The following is a 17,910-nucleotide window of genomic DNA, read 5'->3' on the forward strand; positions in this document are numbered from 1 at the left end:
GATAGATACTGCTTTCTTACAAAAGAGCTGATTTTTTTTGTCACTAAACATGGGGAATATGATGGTAAATAAACCAGCGATTGCTCTGTCCTATTGAGCTTACAGTCTAGTAAGAAAGACAGCCATTAAACAGGGATGAATGATTAATCACCATAATTGTGCAAAGTGCTGCAAAAGAGAGAGCTTTCTATAATAAGAGTTTAGCTATAGGAAGGAAGAATTTTTAATTATGGTTATATATGAATGTTATATCCTTCTGTTGTCTACCTTCTGTTACCATTCTATACTTCAGACCACTAATAGGTGAAAACAAAGCTATCTTCTACTTGAAATTATTAAAAATTATGTCTGGGGCCATACCACCCTGAACACACTTGATCTCATCTGAAATTATTAAAAATTCCTAAAATCTGGAAGAAAACATTTCTCTCTCTACAAAATAAATAATTCATACCATACATATAAATGATGCATTAGTGATTTAAAACAAAGTCAGGGGCACCTGGGTGGCTTAGTTGGTTGAGTGTCCAAGTCTTGGTTTTGGCTCAGGTCATGATCTCAGGTTCATGAGATTAAACGCTGCATCAGGCTCCACACTCAGCGGAGAGTTTGCTAGAAGATTCTCTTTCTCTCTCTCCTCCCCTCCCTTGACCCCTCCCCACATGCACTTGCTGTCTCTCCAAAATAAATAAATCTACTTAAAAAAAAAAAAGTCAGTCCCAAAAGTGTTGTTATATAAAGATCCTAAATGTGCTTAAATAGTGTAGGGTCTAGTCTGTTTGATCAAGAAGTATCTCTGAAGTTTCTTGGTTTTTTTTCTTCTTCTAATTTGTTGCTTTTTTTAATTCTGAAATCTTTTTCTATTTCCCTTTGTGAATATTTCTGCAGACTTTCAGGACTTCCCAGTGCTGCTTCTCTTTGCTACCTCCCTCTTTGTTCTGTTTTAACCCCTTAATTGCCATTCTTCAGCCTTGCAGATAGGAGTGCTCCTTCTTACTCATGTATTATATGTCAGCGCAGATATAACTTCTTGAGCAGGCTTCTCTGATAGCCTGTCCCACCATGGACATACTGAAGGACTTCTCCTTCACATCATATATCAGTTGGTGATTAGTGTTTCTTAGTGTCATTATTTGATTAATGTTCATCATACCTACTTGACTGTTAACCCCACAAAAGCAAAGACCGCCTCTGTTTATCTTCCCATCTTATCTCCAATACCTCACACAATAGCTGTCCAGAAAGTCTTTGTTCAACAGATGAACAGGTACATTTACTTTATTTGTAGACAAAGAGTATCATGAAAGATTTAATACAGCTACTCATAAGCTGTATTCTAAGCAACACTGATGTAAATGGATTTGAATTTTTTAAAAAAGGGAGAGGAGTTGGTCAAATAAGTTTGGGAAGTCTGGATTAAACAAAATTGAACCTATAACTTGACTGTGATATTTCTCAGAAACTTTAATATAATAATAATATAGTATAGCCTCTAACATGGTAAGCACTGTGATTCTCTGACATGGTGACAATATTTAGTATTTGATTCTGGGAAGTTGGTTTTTTGTTTTTTGTTTTCCCTAACAAAATACATATATTTGTATTTATGTTTGCTATATTTGTATCTACATGTTTGCTATATTTGTGCTAGTATACCCCCAGAGCCCTAGCCTTTTTCCATAGAGAGGATGAATAGAAGGGCAGTAAGCAAGCAGCACAATGTTCTTGGAAACGTCTGTATATTTCACTCTCAAATGCAGGCAGAAATCTTGCAAATACTTACTTAGTATTCATTTTTGATCTTCTAAGCATGCTTGCAGAATCAGACATTACTGTTAGGTCCTTGAGTTTTATTTTCATCTGTTAATCTTGGAAAGTGGAAAATAAATGCAAAAATTATATACAGCTGTAGCAAACACACACACACACACACACACACACACACACACACACACACAAACCCCTCTTCTAGCCAAAGAAACTAGAAAGGAAAAAACAATACTTTGGCTCATGTCAGCACCCATTGCCCATGGCTGAGCTGGCTAGCTTGTTTTGGCTAAAATTTGGAGGGATTTGATTGCTTTAGTTTTTTTATAGTTTAAAATCTGTTTCACAATCAGAAATACTATCAATCCTGACTTGGCAATTTGGCACCATGGGGAATTTGGTCACCTGGGGAATTGATTCATGTAGATGACTCACCGCATTTCATTCCCATTCATAGGAAAGTAGTCCTAGAAATAGAATGCTTCAAAGCCAACATCTTCATTTATGGCTGCCATGTTGTTCACACCATAGCTGCAGTTTTGATTGGTGAAGATTGGCTTCTGGAGCAGGAGAACCTAGTTGATGAGCATAGACTCTTTGTTCTTATTGCCTAAATACACATTCTGTTCTTGTATATCACTATGAGATCAGAGTATGCACAGCACAATTGTTGGAAGAATTAAGTGAACTGATACCTGTAAAGTATTTAGTATTCACACATGTTAGCTATTACAGTATACTTACTCTAAAAAGTGTTTTTAGAGGAGCAGCGCCACCTTCAGCCCAGGGTGTGATTCTGGAGACCCCGGATCAAGTCCCAAGTCAGGCTTCCTGCATGGAGCCTGCTTCTCCCTCTGGCTCTGCCTGTGTCTCTGCCTCTCTGTGTGTGTCTCTCACGAATAAATCAGTAAAATCTTAAAAAAAAAATACACCTGTCTCAATTTTTAAAAATAAATAAAAAGTATTTAAGGTATGCCATAGCAATATATAAAACACATTGCCAATGAGAAATAGTTAAAAGGGGGGAAGCAAGGCCTAAACTAAAACAGAGCCAAGAATAAGGCCATTAAAAATGGGCATATCATTAAATCTTAATGGGTATATTACTACTGTCAAGCACATTGCTTTTCATATACTAGTGCTGAATGTATGTTTGGTGAATTTGTTTGAATCTAAACTATACTTTCTATGATTGAGTCACTAATTTCATCTTGAGAGCTTTAGCAGGAAAAGAAATGATTAGTTACCCAATTAAGTGTCTTTAGGATTAAAAAAAATACATGCTCAGGATAAAGAAAACATTTTCTGGTGTTAAGACTGAAAAATAATTTCTCCTGAAGGTACTTATAAACAGGAAACTATATAATAAACTGAGTAATATTCACAAAATGCTTTTTATTTTTTTAATTTATTTCTTTTTAAAGATTTTATTTATTTATTTATGAGAGATACTGAGAGAAAGAGAGGCAGAGACCCAGGCAGAGGGAGAAGCAGACTCCATGCAGGGAGCCCGATGTGGGACTCGATCCCTGGTCTCCAGGATCACACCCCAGGCTGCAGGCAGCACTAAACCATTGCGCCACCAGGGCTGCCCTCAACATGCTTTTTAATTTAATGAAATGGCCACATCTTATAGGGCTATTTCTTTTATTGCTTAAGCACAGATTAAAGCTACCACTGGCATGCATTTCTTTTATTTCACTAGATATTTCTTCTCATTCTCTATTTCTGGGTCATTCTGTTCTTCCCAACTTCTAAAACAGTGTTTCTCAACCTTTGCCGCCCACTAGAATCATTGAGGGGCTTTTGAAAATATGGCTGCCTGAGCCCAACACAGAATAATTGAATCAGAATCTTTTTTTTAAAGATTTTATTTATTTGTTCATGAGAGACACAGAGAGAGAGAGAGAGAGGCAGAGACACAGGCAGAGGGAGAAGCAGGCTTCATGCAGGGAGCCCGACTTGGGACTCCATCCTGGGTCTCCAGGTCCACACCCTGGGCTGAAGGCGGCGCTAAACCACTGATCCACCCAGGCTGCCCAAATCAGAGTCTTCAAGTTGGACCTGAGTATCAGTATTTTTTAGAAAGCTCCATAGAAGATTCTAAGGTTGGTCAAGGTTGAGAACAATTACTCAAAACACTGGGATAAGCCTAGAGCTTCACTTCTCATTCCAGAGCCATTCCTGGGTCATCCTTTCTAGTACCTTAGCTTTAAATGCCCTCTGTATTGCCAATATGTCAAGACCCATGTAACCACTGTTCACTTGACAAGTCCACTTGCATGGCCAATAGACACTTCCCAACTTACCATATGCAAACCTTCAATCTTAATTTTACTCCTCATAGTCTGTCCTATCTTAGGACATACCACTGTCACTTCACCCAGGTGCTCCGGCCACCCTTGACCTCTCTCTCACATTTCATGTCTTATCATTAGCAATCTATTTAAAATATACCCATGATCACTTCCACCAAAACGATCCTAGTCAAGATAGCCATCATCTTTCACTTGGAGCACTATCAAATTTACAAACTAGTTTCTCTGCATCCACCCTTGTCCCTTCTTCCATACGTTCTACACAGTGGGTCTCAATCACCCATGGTTTCCTGTAACATTCAGAACAACATTACATCAGAATAAACTCCAGATTCCTTAATATGATATGCAAGACCTTACAGGAACTGACCTGGGCTGCATTTTTTCACTCGCTTCCTACCATCCTCACCCTCCATCACTGCCCTCCAGCTGCAGCTGCCCTTTGCTTCCCAAGAATATGTCATCCACACTCTTGTGTCAGGGTCTTTGATTTGATTTTCCTTCCAACTGAAATGCTCTTTTTTGAAATTATTTACATAAGTTATTTTTCTAATTTCCTTTGGGTTTCTCTCTGAATGTTAACTTCTCACCTTATCCCTTGCCACCTTATCAAAATAACACCCATGCTATTATTCTATATTCACTTACTCTGCATTCCTGTCTTCATAACATAAATTACTATGTAGAATTGTATTATGTCTATTTTTTCACTTATGTATTATCTTTATTGAAGAAATGAATCTTTGACTTCAATAAACTTTGGCCAAATAAAGGGGCAGATATTTTTCAATATCTAGAAACATTGGTGGTCAGGGCTCTGTCATTTCTCCCTAATACTGTTTGTTTCAAAGGTACTTTGAGATAGTTGTTTAAAAGAAGGAAGCTTGAAATGGTATTTGACTATTTAAAAGTGAAACTGTCTCCCTTAGTTGTCATCTACCTAATTGTCCATGTGTTTGGAAGAAAACTGAAGGATCTACAACAAATCAGACCAGCCAGGTCTTAACCAGATAAAAATGCATTTGAAACCTGGCCCATTTTAAGCATGAAAAGAAGGCTTAGATCTGAGTGCTCTGTAACTATCCCTAAAATTATTTGGGTGATTTAATCCAGAAAAAGCAGCTGAAGTTGAAATAGAAAACTTAAAGAGGTGCCTGGGTGGCTCAGTCAGTTAAATGTCTGCCTTCAACTCAGGTCACGATCCCGGAGTCCTGGGGTGGAGCTCCACATCTTTGGGCTCCTGCTCTACGGGGAGTCTGCTTCCTTTTCTCCTCTCTCTCTCTGCCCCTCCATCCTGCTTGTGCTCTCTCTCTCTCAAAGAAATAATAAAATCTTAAAAGAAATAGAGTAAAACAAAGAACTAGAAAACTTAGAGTAAATGGAATTTAGGAGTCAAGAGAATGCAGTACTATTTCAAGATCTGGGAAATGGCCCCATGATCATTTTATAAATGATAAAAATGGAAGCTAAAACTGCCCTTTTTGTATTAGAGACACATGTGTTTTCTGTCATTAGCTGGCCTCTTATCACTACTACCAGTGCACACCAGGTAGGATCTGAAGGCAGAATTTATCCCTATGAAAGAAGAAGTGTCATCCACGATCCCTCACAGGCAGGACAATTGTCCAGAAATGGTGTTCTGAAGTGACTACATAGTGGTTGCCAGCTCTGATTTTACCACTGTGAACTCCAGCAGAGCTGCTGCTTTCTGCCCAGTGTGGACAGAGGCTGTCGAGTGCCATGATGAGCAGCCTGGGCTCTAGAGCCAGACTAAATTAGTTTGAATTCTGGCTCTTACATAGTTTATATGACCTTGGACAAATGACTGGACTTTTTGTGTCTCCTTGGTTTCTTCATTTATAAAATACAAATAGCATTACTCACTACCTTATAAAAAATAATCTAACAGTGTCTTGTGAAGATTGTGTGATATGGAAATGTATGATAATATGTGTAAGGTGCTAGAACAGTGTTAGATGTAGTAAGTTCTTATATAAGGGTTATCTTATATCTAGACTCTGTCCATTTAGCTGTTACAGAGAATTTCTCTGTGTGTGTGTGTGTGTGTGTGTTATGCTACAAGATACAATCACATCTTACAAATTGAGTAAGAAACACACAGTCAGGGCTGCCCAGGTGGCTCAGCGGTTTAGCGCCACCTTCAGCCCAGGGCCTGATCCTGGAGACCCGGAATCGAGTCCCACGTTGGGCTCCCTGCATGGAGCCTGCTTCTCCTGCCTGTGTCTCTGCCTCTCTCTCTCTCTGTGTCTCATGAATAAATCAATAAAATCTTTAAAAAAAATAAAAGAAACATTCCAATCCAGAATCTTTAGACCTCTGTAGGCATTTGTCCAAAAACAACTCAGGCTGCTTTTCTCCTTTGGATGCTGTTCTGGTGATGAATACCGTTTTCTTGCCTGTAATTTCCTCAGCGTTTTTTCTTTCTTTCTTTCTTTCTTTCTTTCTTTCTTTCTTTCTTTCTTTCTTTCTTTCTTTCTTTCTTTCTTTCTTTCTTTCTTTCTTCTCTCTTTTCTTTCTTTCTTTCTTTCTTCTCTCTTTTCTTTCTTTCTTTTCTTTCTTTCCTTATTGGAGAGGGAGGAGGGAGAGAGAGAGAGGGAGAATCCTAAGCAGACTGCACACCCAGCACCAGAGTCTGACTCAGGAGTTAGTCTCACAACCCTGAAAGCATGACCTGAGCTGAAATCAAGAGTTGGGTGCTCATCTGACTGAGCCACCCAAGCACCCCTCCTTTAAAACCAGACCATGGTATGAGTTAATGTATTGAGAATGACTCTGTTTTCTCTTATCCAGAGAAAGTGGCAAAGCAAAAGCCTACATGTGAGATTCTAGCTCCTATTGGATTTGCCATTTTACTTCATCTGTCAATTCAAGTTCAAGCTGCTATTTGAAAATTTGCCTCATGGAAAAGGAAGTTGAGACTTGTTCTGTGTTACTGTTGAAGACAGATCTAGAATTATGGTAAAAGTTGCAAAAAGGTAAACTGGCTTTTGCAAGGAAGAAGTTTCTGTCTGGGCTAAATAACATGCCTTTGCACATTTTTATGGAAAATAATTTATTGATGCATAAGGATGGGGGTATTGAAGCAGAAGAAAAATAAGTTCTGCTTACATCAAGAATCTGTCTTCTCTAAGACCTTTAACTGCCCCTGCGCTGTTCTTAGTTAGAGAAGATAGTGATGCTCTGTGCCAACACTGTAACTTATAACTCCTTTTAATGTGGAGCGTACCACACTGTATTCTCATTCCGATTTACATATCTGTTTCTCATGTGAGAGTATGGAATTGTGTGTTTCCATTGCTTAGCATGATTCTGGGATTACTTCTTGATAATTGAATAAATGGAGCTAGAGAATGACCTAGAAATGGCCAACAAAAAAATAAACTTTTCATTTTAAGTAATTTAAACAAAAAAGTGCTACTCTAAAATGAAGTATATTGTGCTGTTTGTTCTAGCATCTTATAGCAAATATTATTTGTCTCAAATTGGCACTCTGTGTTAGTTGCCAAAACTCTTCACTACAATCTGCAATTTTACACAAATTACAGTGTAATAATAGCCTAGAAAACTGCTCAGACAGCTCCCAGTAGACAATTCTTGATTGACTGTGGACTTTTATATAGTAAGAAGTGTATCTTGCCCAGTAGTTAATTATTAAGTTCTAACAGAACTCTCAGATTCCAGGAGATAGGTTCTAAGTTTTTTATTCTTACTCTATTTTACAAACATGATGTAAAGCTCTGGGCACCATGAAGTTGCTTAAGACTCTGCTTATAAATGTTTTTTATCTGGGTCTGTGTGATCATTAGAAAAATTAGGTCCTCGCCCAGGCTGATATCACATGCACAGTAAGAGGATGAAACCGAGTGTGGGAGAAAGTCATCTGAGGGTCAGAGATATTCATCATTCTGCAGAGTAGCTGCTGTAACTTGTTAGTACTGGTTACCCCAGGGAAGAGTTGAGGAGTTAGAAGGGATTAGGTGCAGCAAGCCAGAGGATTTGCTGAAGAAAAATTAAGAGGGCACCAAAACTGGAAACAGGAATGACAAGAATTTTCACAGGTTAACTAAGCATATAGTTTGCAGGACAGCTGGTTCCCAGGAGCAGGGACAGGTACCAAGGTGCTCATCAGCAGGAGGCAAAGGCAGAAGAGACTGAGGCATGATTTGAACACATTCGCCTTTCACTCCGACGATTTACCTCTCCTTTGCTATCATCCTCTGGTCTCCTGAGTAATAGGCTGAAAGCCTTTCCACAGGGTGATATGGTTATAATCAGAAACTCACCAATCGAGTTTAACTATAGTTTTGATATTTCCCCATGGGTTTCACTGGTCAGACTCACTCAGGAGTAATAACAAGTTAACTAGACATTATTGAGGGGAAGGTGGAGTTGCCTAGAAGAGCTTTCTATACTTACTGAAATTCACCTTCATATTTTTTTTCTTTTACTCAAGACTTTACAGGTTGTTATCTGTATATACAACTCAGTGGATTATTATGTATCTCTCAATTCCTTGCTGAAATCATCAGCACTGATGAAAGGGGAGGTTTTAGTGTGGTTTGATTTTTGTGGGCATTGGGAGGCTCTCATGCAGGAGAACACGCTTACATAGGTTGCTGATGTGTAAGAGGACCTTTCTGCATGTAGGGGAACTGTACTAAGAGATGGGAGGAAGCCTCACAGTTTTGCCTTGGGATGCTTTGAAACACGTATTCTACACTTATTGATGGTTTATAGCAAATGAGAAAAAGAAGAAACACGAGACTTCATAGATTTTGCTCTGTATAGCTGGGCAGATGGTGGTACCGTTAACCGAAATAAGAGACTATCAAGTGCTACCAGCCTCTCATTGTTCTTCCTTTTCAAAGCTTTCCTTGTTGTTTTCTTTTATTTGTCCTTACTAACTTTAAGATGAAATCATATTCTTTCAAAAAAAAAAAAGCACAACTACCAGTTTTTATTGGAATTGTATTAAATTTGTAATGAACAGAGAGAATTATCATCTGTATTGTTTTGAGTCTTTTATCCAAGAACATGGTTTATCCTTCTAGTTCTTCAGTCTTATGTCTTTGGTGTTGTTCTGGAGATTTTCTTTTATCAGATAGATTTTCCGTATTTCTCGTTAGGTTTATTTCCGAGTATTTTATCTTTTGTATTGCTATTGTAGTGGAGTCTTTTCTTTTACTGTTTCTTCTAATATGTTGTTATAAATGAAAGCTGTTTATTACTGTATGTTTATTTTTTACTTGGCAATTTATTGAATTCTCTCACTGCTTATGATAGACTTATTTAATATTAACACCTTACCTCCTAATTTCTTTTGTTTCTTTTTTGTTCTTTATCTAACTTTTAAGTGAAGTGATTGATTTGCTTATTTTCTTATTTTTATTTTATTGATATAATAATTTTAGATCTCTGAGTTTTCCTCTATGCTTTGTTTTATCTTTATTTTATAGGATCTAATATGTAGTGATTTCATTATAAATGTTTCTAGAAATTCCACACTGTTGTTTGTGTTTTCTTTTTGATCCAAAAATTATTTAAAATAGGATTTTAAAAAATTCCAATGGAAGAACTCTAATTTCTGATTTTTTCAATAATTATAACTATTGATTTGTGATTAAAGAAAACACTAAAGTTTATCTAGTTGTCTATTTTTGAGTATTAATTAAAATACTCTGTGGTTAAAATCATACCATTTAAAAATATTCTTTGATCACATGAAAAGAAAATATATATTCTACTTTCAAAATGTGATGTATTACAATCAGGTACATAACATGAATTATGCTATATACATTTTCTATATCTTTGATCTGTTGATTGAGAAAGGTGAATTAAATTTAGCAAATACAGTGTGTTTCTTTTTCAATTTGTAGCCCCTATAATTTCTGCTATATGAATTATGTTTCTCTTTTATATGTTATCTATTTATCATTGTTGTGTGCTCATTTGAATCATGTCTTTGCATTACGATGTGCACTTCATTGTCCTATCTAATGTAAAGTTACTCCTTATTTAACAATAAGAACATCATCTCTTTTTTTGTAGTTGTCCTGCTATACATTTGCCCATTTTTTAACATTGCCAAACAGCTTTGTTTTAGATGTGCCTTACATCCAGCGTAGAATTAAATTTTGTTTTTGCTTTGCAAGCCAATTTGGAAGTATTATTATTTTAAATAGATAGCTTAGGAAAAGTTAGTGTGATGATAAATATGTATGATCTGAACTGTCATAGTATTCTCTGTTCTTTTTGTTGTTTTTATTCATTTTTTACATTTTTTCCCTTTTTTGTGGATGGTTCTTCTGATACTTAGGAAGGTTTGTTGTTACTCTAATAGTTATTTTAACTTTACACAGTACTCTTAGTTGTCTGTTCTTCATATGGTATCTATTGATACTCTAATTTTAAAAATGATAAAATACTTTCTTTTTCTTCCCTGATTCCATTTCTTTTGTCTCCTACTTGATATTTGCCAATAAAAATGATCTTTTAACACTTTTACCTTATACTTCTAAAATCCTTATACTTCCATTAGTTGATTGATCAGCTTTAAATGTTTTTCTGTTGATCCTGCTCATTAAATAGTAGATGATCAGCGAACTTTCTCACCTTCGCCCTTCCCATTCCAGTTTGGTTGGTTGTAACATTTCTCCATAATCAGAGCAAATAGTATTTACATTTTTGTCTGTCACCCCCATCCTCATATTTTTTTAAGTCTCAGTTTTATGGCTAAATATATCCCAAACTCTCCAATAATCCTTTTGATAGTTTATGATATATGATACTTGATTCGTTAAATTTAATCATTTAGCAAGTTCCTCAGGGAAAAAAAGAAAAACATGGGAACAATATTCCAAGTTCTTAAAATTTCAGAATTGTTTGTAACTTTTAATCTTGGATGATATGACTGGATATAAAGTCCTTGACTCCCAATTTTTTTAGATGAGTCTCCTGTAAATATTGCTCTGCTGTTTTCTGGAGTTGAATGTACCAATCTGAATTTTTGCTTTTATGCTTTTACCACTCTTTTTTTAAACTTTACATTACTGAAATTTTTCTTAATCTTGACCATTATAGGTCACTTTATATGGATTCAAATCTTCTTTTCCCAGATTTTGTGACTTTATGTTCTTAATTTTTAAATTTTTGGTGTAATATTTGGCCATAATGTTCAGCTTTTCCATTGCAACACTTTTTGTTGTTGAGTATATTGGTATGTTAGTAAATTATTTTTTTTATTATTATTTTTTTAAAGATTTATTTATTTATTTATTCAGAGAGAGAGAGAGAGAGAGAGGCAGAGACACAGGCAGAGAGAGAAGTAGGCTCCATGCAGGGAGCCCGAGACGTGGGACTCGATCCTGGGTCTCCAGGATCACACTCTGGGCTGCAGGCGGCGCTAAACCGCTGCGCCACTGGGGCTGCCCTGTTAGTAAATTCTTAAAAAAGTTTTTTTTTGCCTTTTGTTTTTTTCCTTGGGTCTGCTATTTTTTAAATGTATTCTTTCATTTACTTAAAAAAAATAGTAAAATCCACTCTTCTGGGTGTACAGTTCCATGAATTTAGACAAATGAATATTGTCATGTAACCACCACTAGAATCAGAAAAGATCCATCCTTCCCCAAATTCCTGGGCTAATTTTTACATAGCATCCTTTTGCTAATTCTATGTCAAATCCTTTTTTTGTTTCTTTGTTTTATTACTTATCATTGAATGAGTTGGATTTCTTGGATCTGCTATTCTTAGGGTACTTCTGCTGGGGGTTGGAGAGGAGGTGCCTGGCAGTCCTCAGATCCCTCCTTCATCACTTACACAGACTCCAACTGCCTCCTGTTGAAATGGCTCCTCCATGGGAGTCTAGCCACTAGGAACTTTACTGGATCCAAGAAGGCTTCTTCTGTATTTATTCCTATCTTTGCTACAGATAAGAGATATGTTTTGCATTTTGACATGAACCCTGCACCTACAAGCAGTATATTTTTGCAGTCATTTTCAGAGATCGCTGCTACTGGCCATCTTACTCTCTGCATTGCTTTGCTGCCTTTATTCTTGTGCAGTATATGCTAACTCTACTGGGCCTGGGTAACTCTCACATATTTTTTGGAGGTTGTGGAAAATATGTCTTCTAGTTTTGCTAAAAATGGATATTATGGAGTTTTTTTAATTCATTGTGTAGCATTTGTATGTTATCTACAGAAGAAGAAAAAAGGCACTGTCTCACGCAATGTCCTCACCGGGAATCCTTTGACTTCCTTCCTCCTGGCCTTCTTTCACTCCTCCTCCTTGGTTCACACTTAAAGCACTGGAACCCCTCAGTCTGCTAACTTCTCTTATTCATACATCAGTTCCTTAAAGCATGTGTGAATACCACCTGTTACATCTTAGACCTCTTTGTCATTTCCTAAACATATAACTTCAAAAGTAGTCCACTTTTTTTCCTGTTATTCTGTTGGCTTGGAACGCCCTTTCCCTAATTAGTATGCCCTACCTCATACTTGAGACCAAAAAAAAGTATACTGCCTCCTTTAGGAACCCTTCCTAGACACCTTCAAAAGAAGAGGTAGGATTAATCTCTTAGCTGTGCTTTCACAATACATTGCTCCATTTTTGGTGCACTTATCTTGCTGTTTTCAGTATTTATATACTTTGTTATCAGGCCAATGAGTATCCCCTGCATTTATATGTTAACCTGTCAGCACAGAACTTTCAACTGTTGTGTTTCTAGAAACTTACCTTACAGCTCCCTTATGATGGTCAGTCTTAGTTGATTTTCCACTGATTAATTGAAGGTTACAGTATTTAGGGTCATGTAGGTTTTCTTATCTAGCTTTTGTTCTTAATTTCCCTACTCTTAGAATGTAACTGAATCTCCTCTAGAATTGGGGCATTCATAAATTTTGAAAAACCTCAGTAACCATTAATGGCAATTCTTCATTCCAGGTGATGCAACGGTGACAATAGCTCACAGGTACACTCCCAAAGAACAACTGAAGATCCATACTCAGCTGGCAGATGTTATCATAGTAGCTGCTGGTAAGTCTTTAGTAGCTGTTATTTGGTAGAATGTCATCAGCAGAGTAATTCCTCCCCTAATTGCTGACATGTCTGTAAAAACAGCTTCTCGGGAGAGGTAGGAATACGTATGACTAACTTCCATCGACTGGATCCTGTCTCTTGGCAGTTATTATATTGGTTCCTTGTGCCTACATTAACATTTGTCAGTTCCAAAAAAAAAAATTGTCAGTTCATTATGGAAAACCCAAATCGCCTTTGGGGTGACAGATGAAGCACAAGAACAAACATGCACATGGCCAGTTCTTCACAGACATGGTTGAGTCTAAACATGAATGAGTTATGGGGAAACAAGTAGGAAATGCTCTTTAAAAGATAGCCAGGGACAGCTCATATAGGACCTCGGCAAGGACCTGGATATAAGCCAAGGACAGCTGAATGCAGATTGATGTGGCCTGGCTTATGATTTTAAAAGAGTGCTTAAACTATGTCAAAGAGTGTGGACCCAAGAGGGGCAAGAGGAGGCACAGAGAAGAGGTATTGTGTTTTCATTTACGAGACCTGGGATTTTTCCTAATTTGTTTTATATTTGAACATACAAAATAATTTTATTCTACTTCTACCTCTACTCTTGCCACATGGTATTTCTACATCGCAGATGATTGTGATTCTTCTTGATTTATCCAAGGCTTGACTGAGAGCCTTTTTCATTTTGTTTATCAATGAGATGTTGCTGATAATTTCTAGACTTTATATTTGAATTGCTGGGTAGTGACAAACTGTAAAATAGAAGTTCCAGAAGAAATTGAGTTTGATGAAGAGGCTAATGATAGTTTAAATTAGTTTCAGGCAGCCCTGGTGGCTAGCAGTTTAGCTCCGCCTTCAGCCCAGGGCCTGATCTTGGAGACCTGGGATCGAGTCCCACATCGGGCTCCCTGCATGGAGTCTGCTTCTCCCTCTGCCTGTGTCTCTGCCTCTCTCTCTCTCTCTCTGTCTCTCATAAATAAATAAATACATAAAATCTTTAAAAAAAAATTAGTTTCAACCAAATTTAGTTTGCTTTCTTAATCTGATCTAGGCCCCTCCTTAAAATTTGGGATATATATGTGATGACTCCAGGTAAATTAATTTGCTTCCTGATAGAGAAAAAATACAAATACTTATACTCCAAAAGTCTCCAGTAAGCTGGTACAGCTAATTACATTTCTGGTTTTTCTGACACATTATATTCAGGTGACAATAAATGCTAATTTTTGAACAGAATTGACAGAAGGAAGACAGGTCTTTGGAGAAGCAATAAACTTTTTCAGACCCCACATAACATTAAGTGATATACTGCTGCAGCAACTGATATATTTGCAGAAGACAAATATTATACCGACTTCTTTTTAGAAGTCACTTGGATTCACATACAGGAGTCCGCATTTGGTGAGTAGAGAGGCGTTTGGCCATCTTTGTTCATCTCAAACTTTAGAGAGAATGAAATCTACATATTCTTGAAAAGTACTCCTTGATTCTAATGTTAACACTTGTAAATAATAATTCACAGTTTATTTTAGTTTCTATTTTCCAGTTATAATAGTGAATACTTTCTTCTAGTGAGAAAAAAAATCCCTCTATGTGCATTTATGGTTATGTTTTTCTTGTCATGGGAAGTGGCATATAGAAAATCCTCTCTCAAGAACCAACAACATTCTCTTGTGAATAAAGCAAGCTTTATGTTACAGACATTATTGCTACCACTGTCTTCATTTTTCAGTGTTTCCTACAGACTCACTGTATGCTCCTTTGTAAAGGCCTAAATAGGCACTGACTACAAGGTGTTAAAAAAGAAGATGGGAAAAGAAAAAGGAAAGTAAGGCAGGGAAGGGAAAGGAAAGACCAAGCCTATATAAAACTAACAAAATAGGAGCCTGGAGGTACTCAGGCCCCTAGATGTGGATGCAGTTTTGAGGCTCCGTCTAGCAGCCATCTGAGTCAGGGCATCGTGGTACCACTAGAGGGCACCAGGCGGGTACCAGCTGTGGTAGACAGCCAAGCTCCATTCACACTCCATCCCCGTCCTGGCTGGAGGACATTTTGAATGATGGTGGTATGAGCAGGTCTTGTGCCCTGCCTTGTATTCCAGCCTTAATGCCTGTAACTAAATACAAAGCTATGCAGAATGCTAGAAGTCAGCCCTGTAGATAACCCTGCAGTTGTCCTGAAGAATAAATATTTGGATAATGGGAAATTTGGGGGAAGAACATTGAGAGTTTATAAGAAATAATAAAGAGTGCTTATTTCCACATCCTTAATAATCACTTGGAAAATTTAAGGATAAAATAGGTAGGTATCAGCAACTTACAGTGAAATTATAAAGAATGCACAAATTAACATAAAAAAAGAAATTCCGTATCACCAGACAATAGGAATGAAATCTTACTAAAATGAACCACATCATGCGTTATGTGTGGGAAATAAACAAATACAATTAGTGGGTATTAAAGAAGGAGATAGTGATCTAATGGCAGAGGTAGCTGGAACCGGGAGGGCTGGATCGTTGTCATAACTAGAATGTCAGCATATATGGAAGCAATCCCATCTAGAAGTCAGGAAGAGTAGAAGGAGGAGTGGTGCATGATGTATCAGCAAGATCGATAACGTCTTTCGATAATGTCTGAGGGATGACACTGAAGAATGTACTGACGAAATCTCGCAATGGGCTTGCAGAAGAAAAAGTAAAAAAAGGAAATCATTGTGTAAAGATCCTGAGGCATGAATAGAATTAGCTTAGGTTAATATTCATCTTACCCCTCCAGTTTTTCAGATTCTCGTAGTCCTATCCTTATAGGTTTAACTCTGTATTGCTTCCGTTTTAAACATATCCCTGTGCATTCAGGATTTAGATTAATTTAGCTCAAATCTGAAAATCTGATCTTGTCAAGTTATGCATTTAGAAATAAGAAACTTCAAGTCACTCCTCAGAGCTACTCTCTGAGTTCACAGAGAGAATTAAACTGTTTCTGGGGTACTTTACTGTACCATGGTTATGACACTTACCTGTATGGTTGTCCATTATCTTCACTAGACTGTAGTAAGAATGGGACTGGTATTTCTTTTTTTAACATGGTACATAAGTGCTTCAAACAGTATCTGGCACGTAGTGAGTACTCCATTAATGTGTGTTGTATTCCTTTTGAAATTACAATTGGAGCAAGGACTTCAAATTGATACAAATTTAGCTGATGAATTTTTAAGAATATAATTTTATGAAGATGGAATCATTCTAGTTATTAGTTGATTCACATAGTGGTAGCGTTAGTAACTACTAAACATTCATAGTTTGTCATTGTATAGTAAATTGATATAAAGTCATAAAGGTAAAAGATTTGTTCATAAAAGAGCAGTTTGTATCATTAAGTGGATAATTGAACTGATTTGATTTGAAATAATAAGATTACAAAATTCTGAGCAGGAGAAAGGAAAGTAGCCAGAATAGGGCACAATGCTAAGAGTGTATTTGAAGACCCTTCGTTCACTTCTATCTCATGCTTCCAGGAAAGTGTGGGAAATCCTGTCTATAAAAGTTCTAAGAATCTTCATTATTTAAATAGGATAGGCAAGTTTTTTCCAGCCACTGTCTGAAGGACAATATGAGGAATATGTCCAATATGAGGAAACTGTGGAACTAGCTTCATTCAGATGATGAGCTGCTGAGTCAATGCCACTTGCATACTATCTTCTGCATACAGAGTATCATAGTTGGTGAAAGCTGGCAGTTTGTCCACTAAGCCATCCCCTCCAGCATGATGAATGAACCTTTACAGTCATAACTCCAGCGTCTCTATTGCAACACTTTTAATGATAGACACTGTAATATAAAACAGGATAAATAGGCAATTCGGTCGAGTAATTTGGAGTATTCATACTTACTCGTCATAAAATAAAGATGACCAGCCAACTTCTCTTCATGACTTCTCCCATCATATCAAGTTTTGCATGTGCTGCCATCAAATGCCCTCTTAGGTTCTCAATAGACGTCCGGTGGATTTCCTCTTCCTTGGAGTAGGGTTAATTATTTTCAGGAGGCCAGGACACTGAGAAATTCTAAGGGGTGAGGGATGGAAATCTGCTCCATCATCATCCATAGCTCATGCAACTTGGGAGTGGAACTTGTTCCTTTACAGCCATGGGTGCTTTCTGAGTGCATGCCAGCACGTTTCACGGCTTCACTATTGCTTTTGTTCTTTTCTTATCTTATTTCTTATTTTTCATCTTGCCCCTTTAGCCTCTGTCTCTCCACTTAGAAGTCCTTCCTGCCCTCCTAAATGTCATTTATCTCAATTTTATCAGTTATTTTCATGCCGTAAATGCACTGTAAATACATTGAGTACTGTAAATGCACTGGCCTTGCCAGAGTGAGAATTCTAGAATTTAAATTCTACCTCTGTCACTCGCTAATTGTCTAATCTTAGTCAAGTCATCCCGCCTCTGAGCCTCAGTCTCTTTAATGTGAAGAATAATCTCTAACATAGCATTGTTATGCCGGCCAATCCAGGCAAAGAATATGGCAGTGACTAGCCTATTGCAAATACTCAAAAAGTGTTGTATGCTAATATGTTGTATGTTAGTCCTTCTTAGACCATTGCACATGAATTTAAACAATAATTTAGAAACAATAGATCAGTTTATTACTAATCTACAACTTCTACATAACTAAAGGAATATACTTTTGATACTAACATAGTATCAAAATTGACTGGTCATCATAAACTTAAAGAAAGTGACTTACAGATACGAGACC

General features: G+C 37.0%; 1 protein-coding gene across 16 annotated transcripts in view; it reads left to right on the plus strand.

The window, feature by feature from the left end:
* Positions 1-17,910, plus strand: part of MTHFD2L (methylenetetrahydrofolate dehydrogenase (NADP+ dependent) 2 like) — a 130,617-nt gene that overhangs the window by 44,940 nt on the left and 67,767 nt on the right. For 13 of the 16 annotated variants that reach the window (XR_005983024.1, XM_041724441.1, XM_041724442.1 and 10 more), the window contains one exon: positions 13,053-13,145. Coding sequence is in view for 15 of the 16 variants with exons in the window: in XM_041724441.1 (XP_041580375.1) it covers positions 13,053-13,145 (93 nt within the window). In the remaining variant the exon portion in view is untranslated. Of the gene's footprint in view, positions 1-13,052; positions 13,146-13,967; positions 14,000-14,385; positions 14,553-17,910 lie in introns of those variants that run through there. The other 3 variants (XM_041724448.1, XM_041724447.1, XM_041724456.1) reach the window with 2 other exon arrangements.

This window comes from Vulpes lagopus, chromosome 12 (genome assembly GCF_018345385.1).
Source record: "Vulpes lagopus strain Blue_001 chromosome 12, ASM1834538v1, whole genome shotgun sequence".
NCBI classification, from domain to species: Eukaryota; Metazoa; Chordata; class Mammalia; order Carnivora; family Canidae; genus Vulpes; species Vulpes lagopus.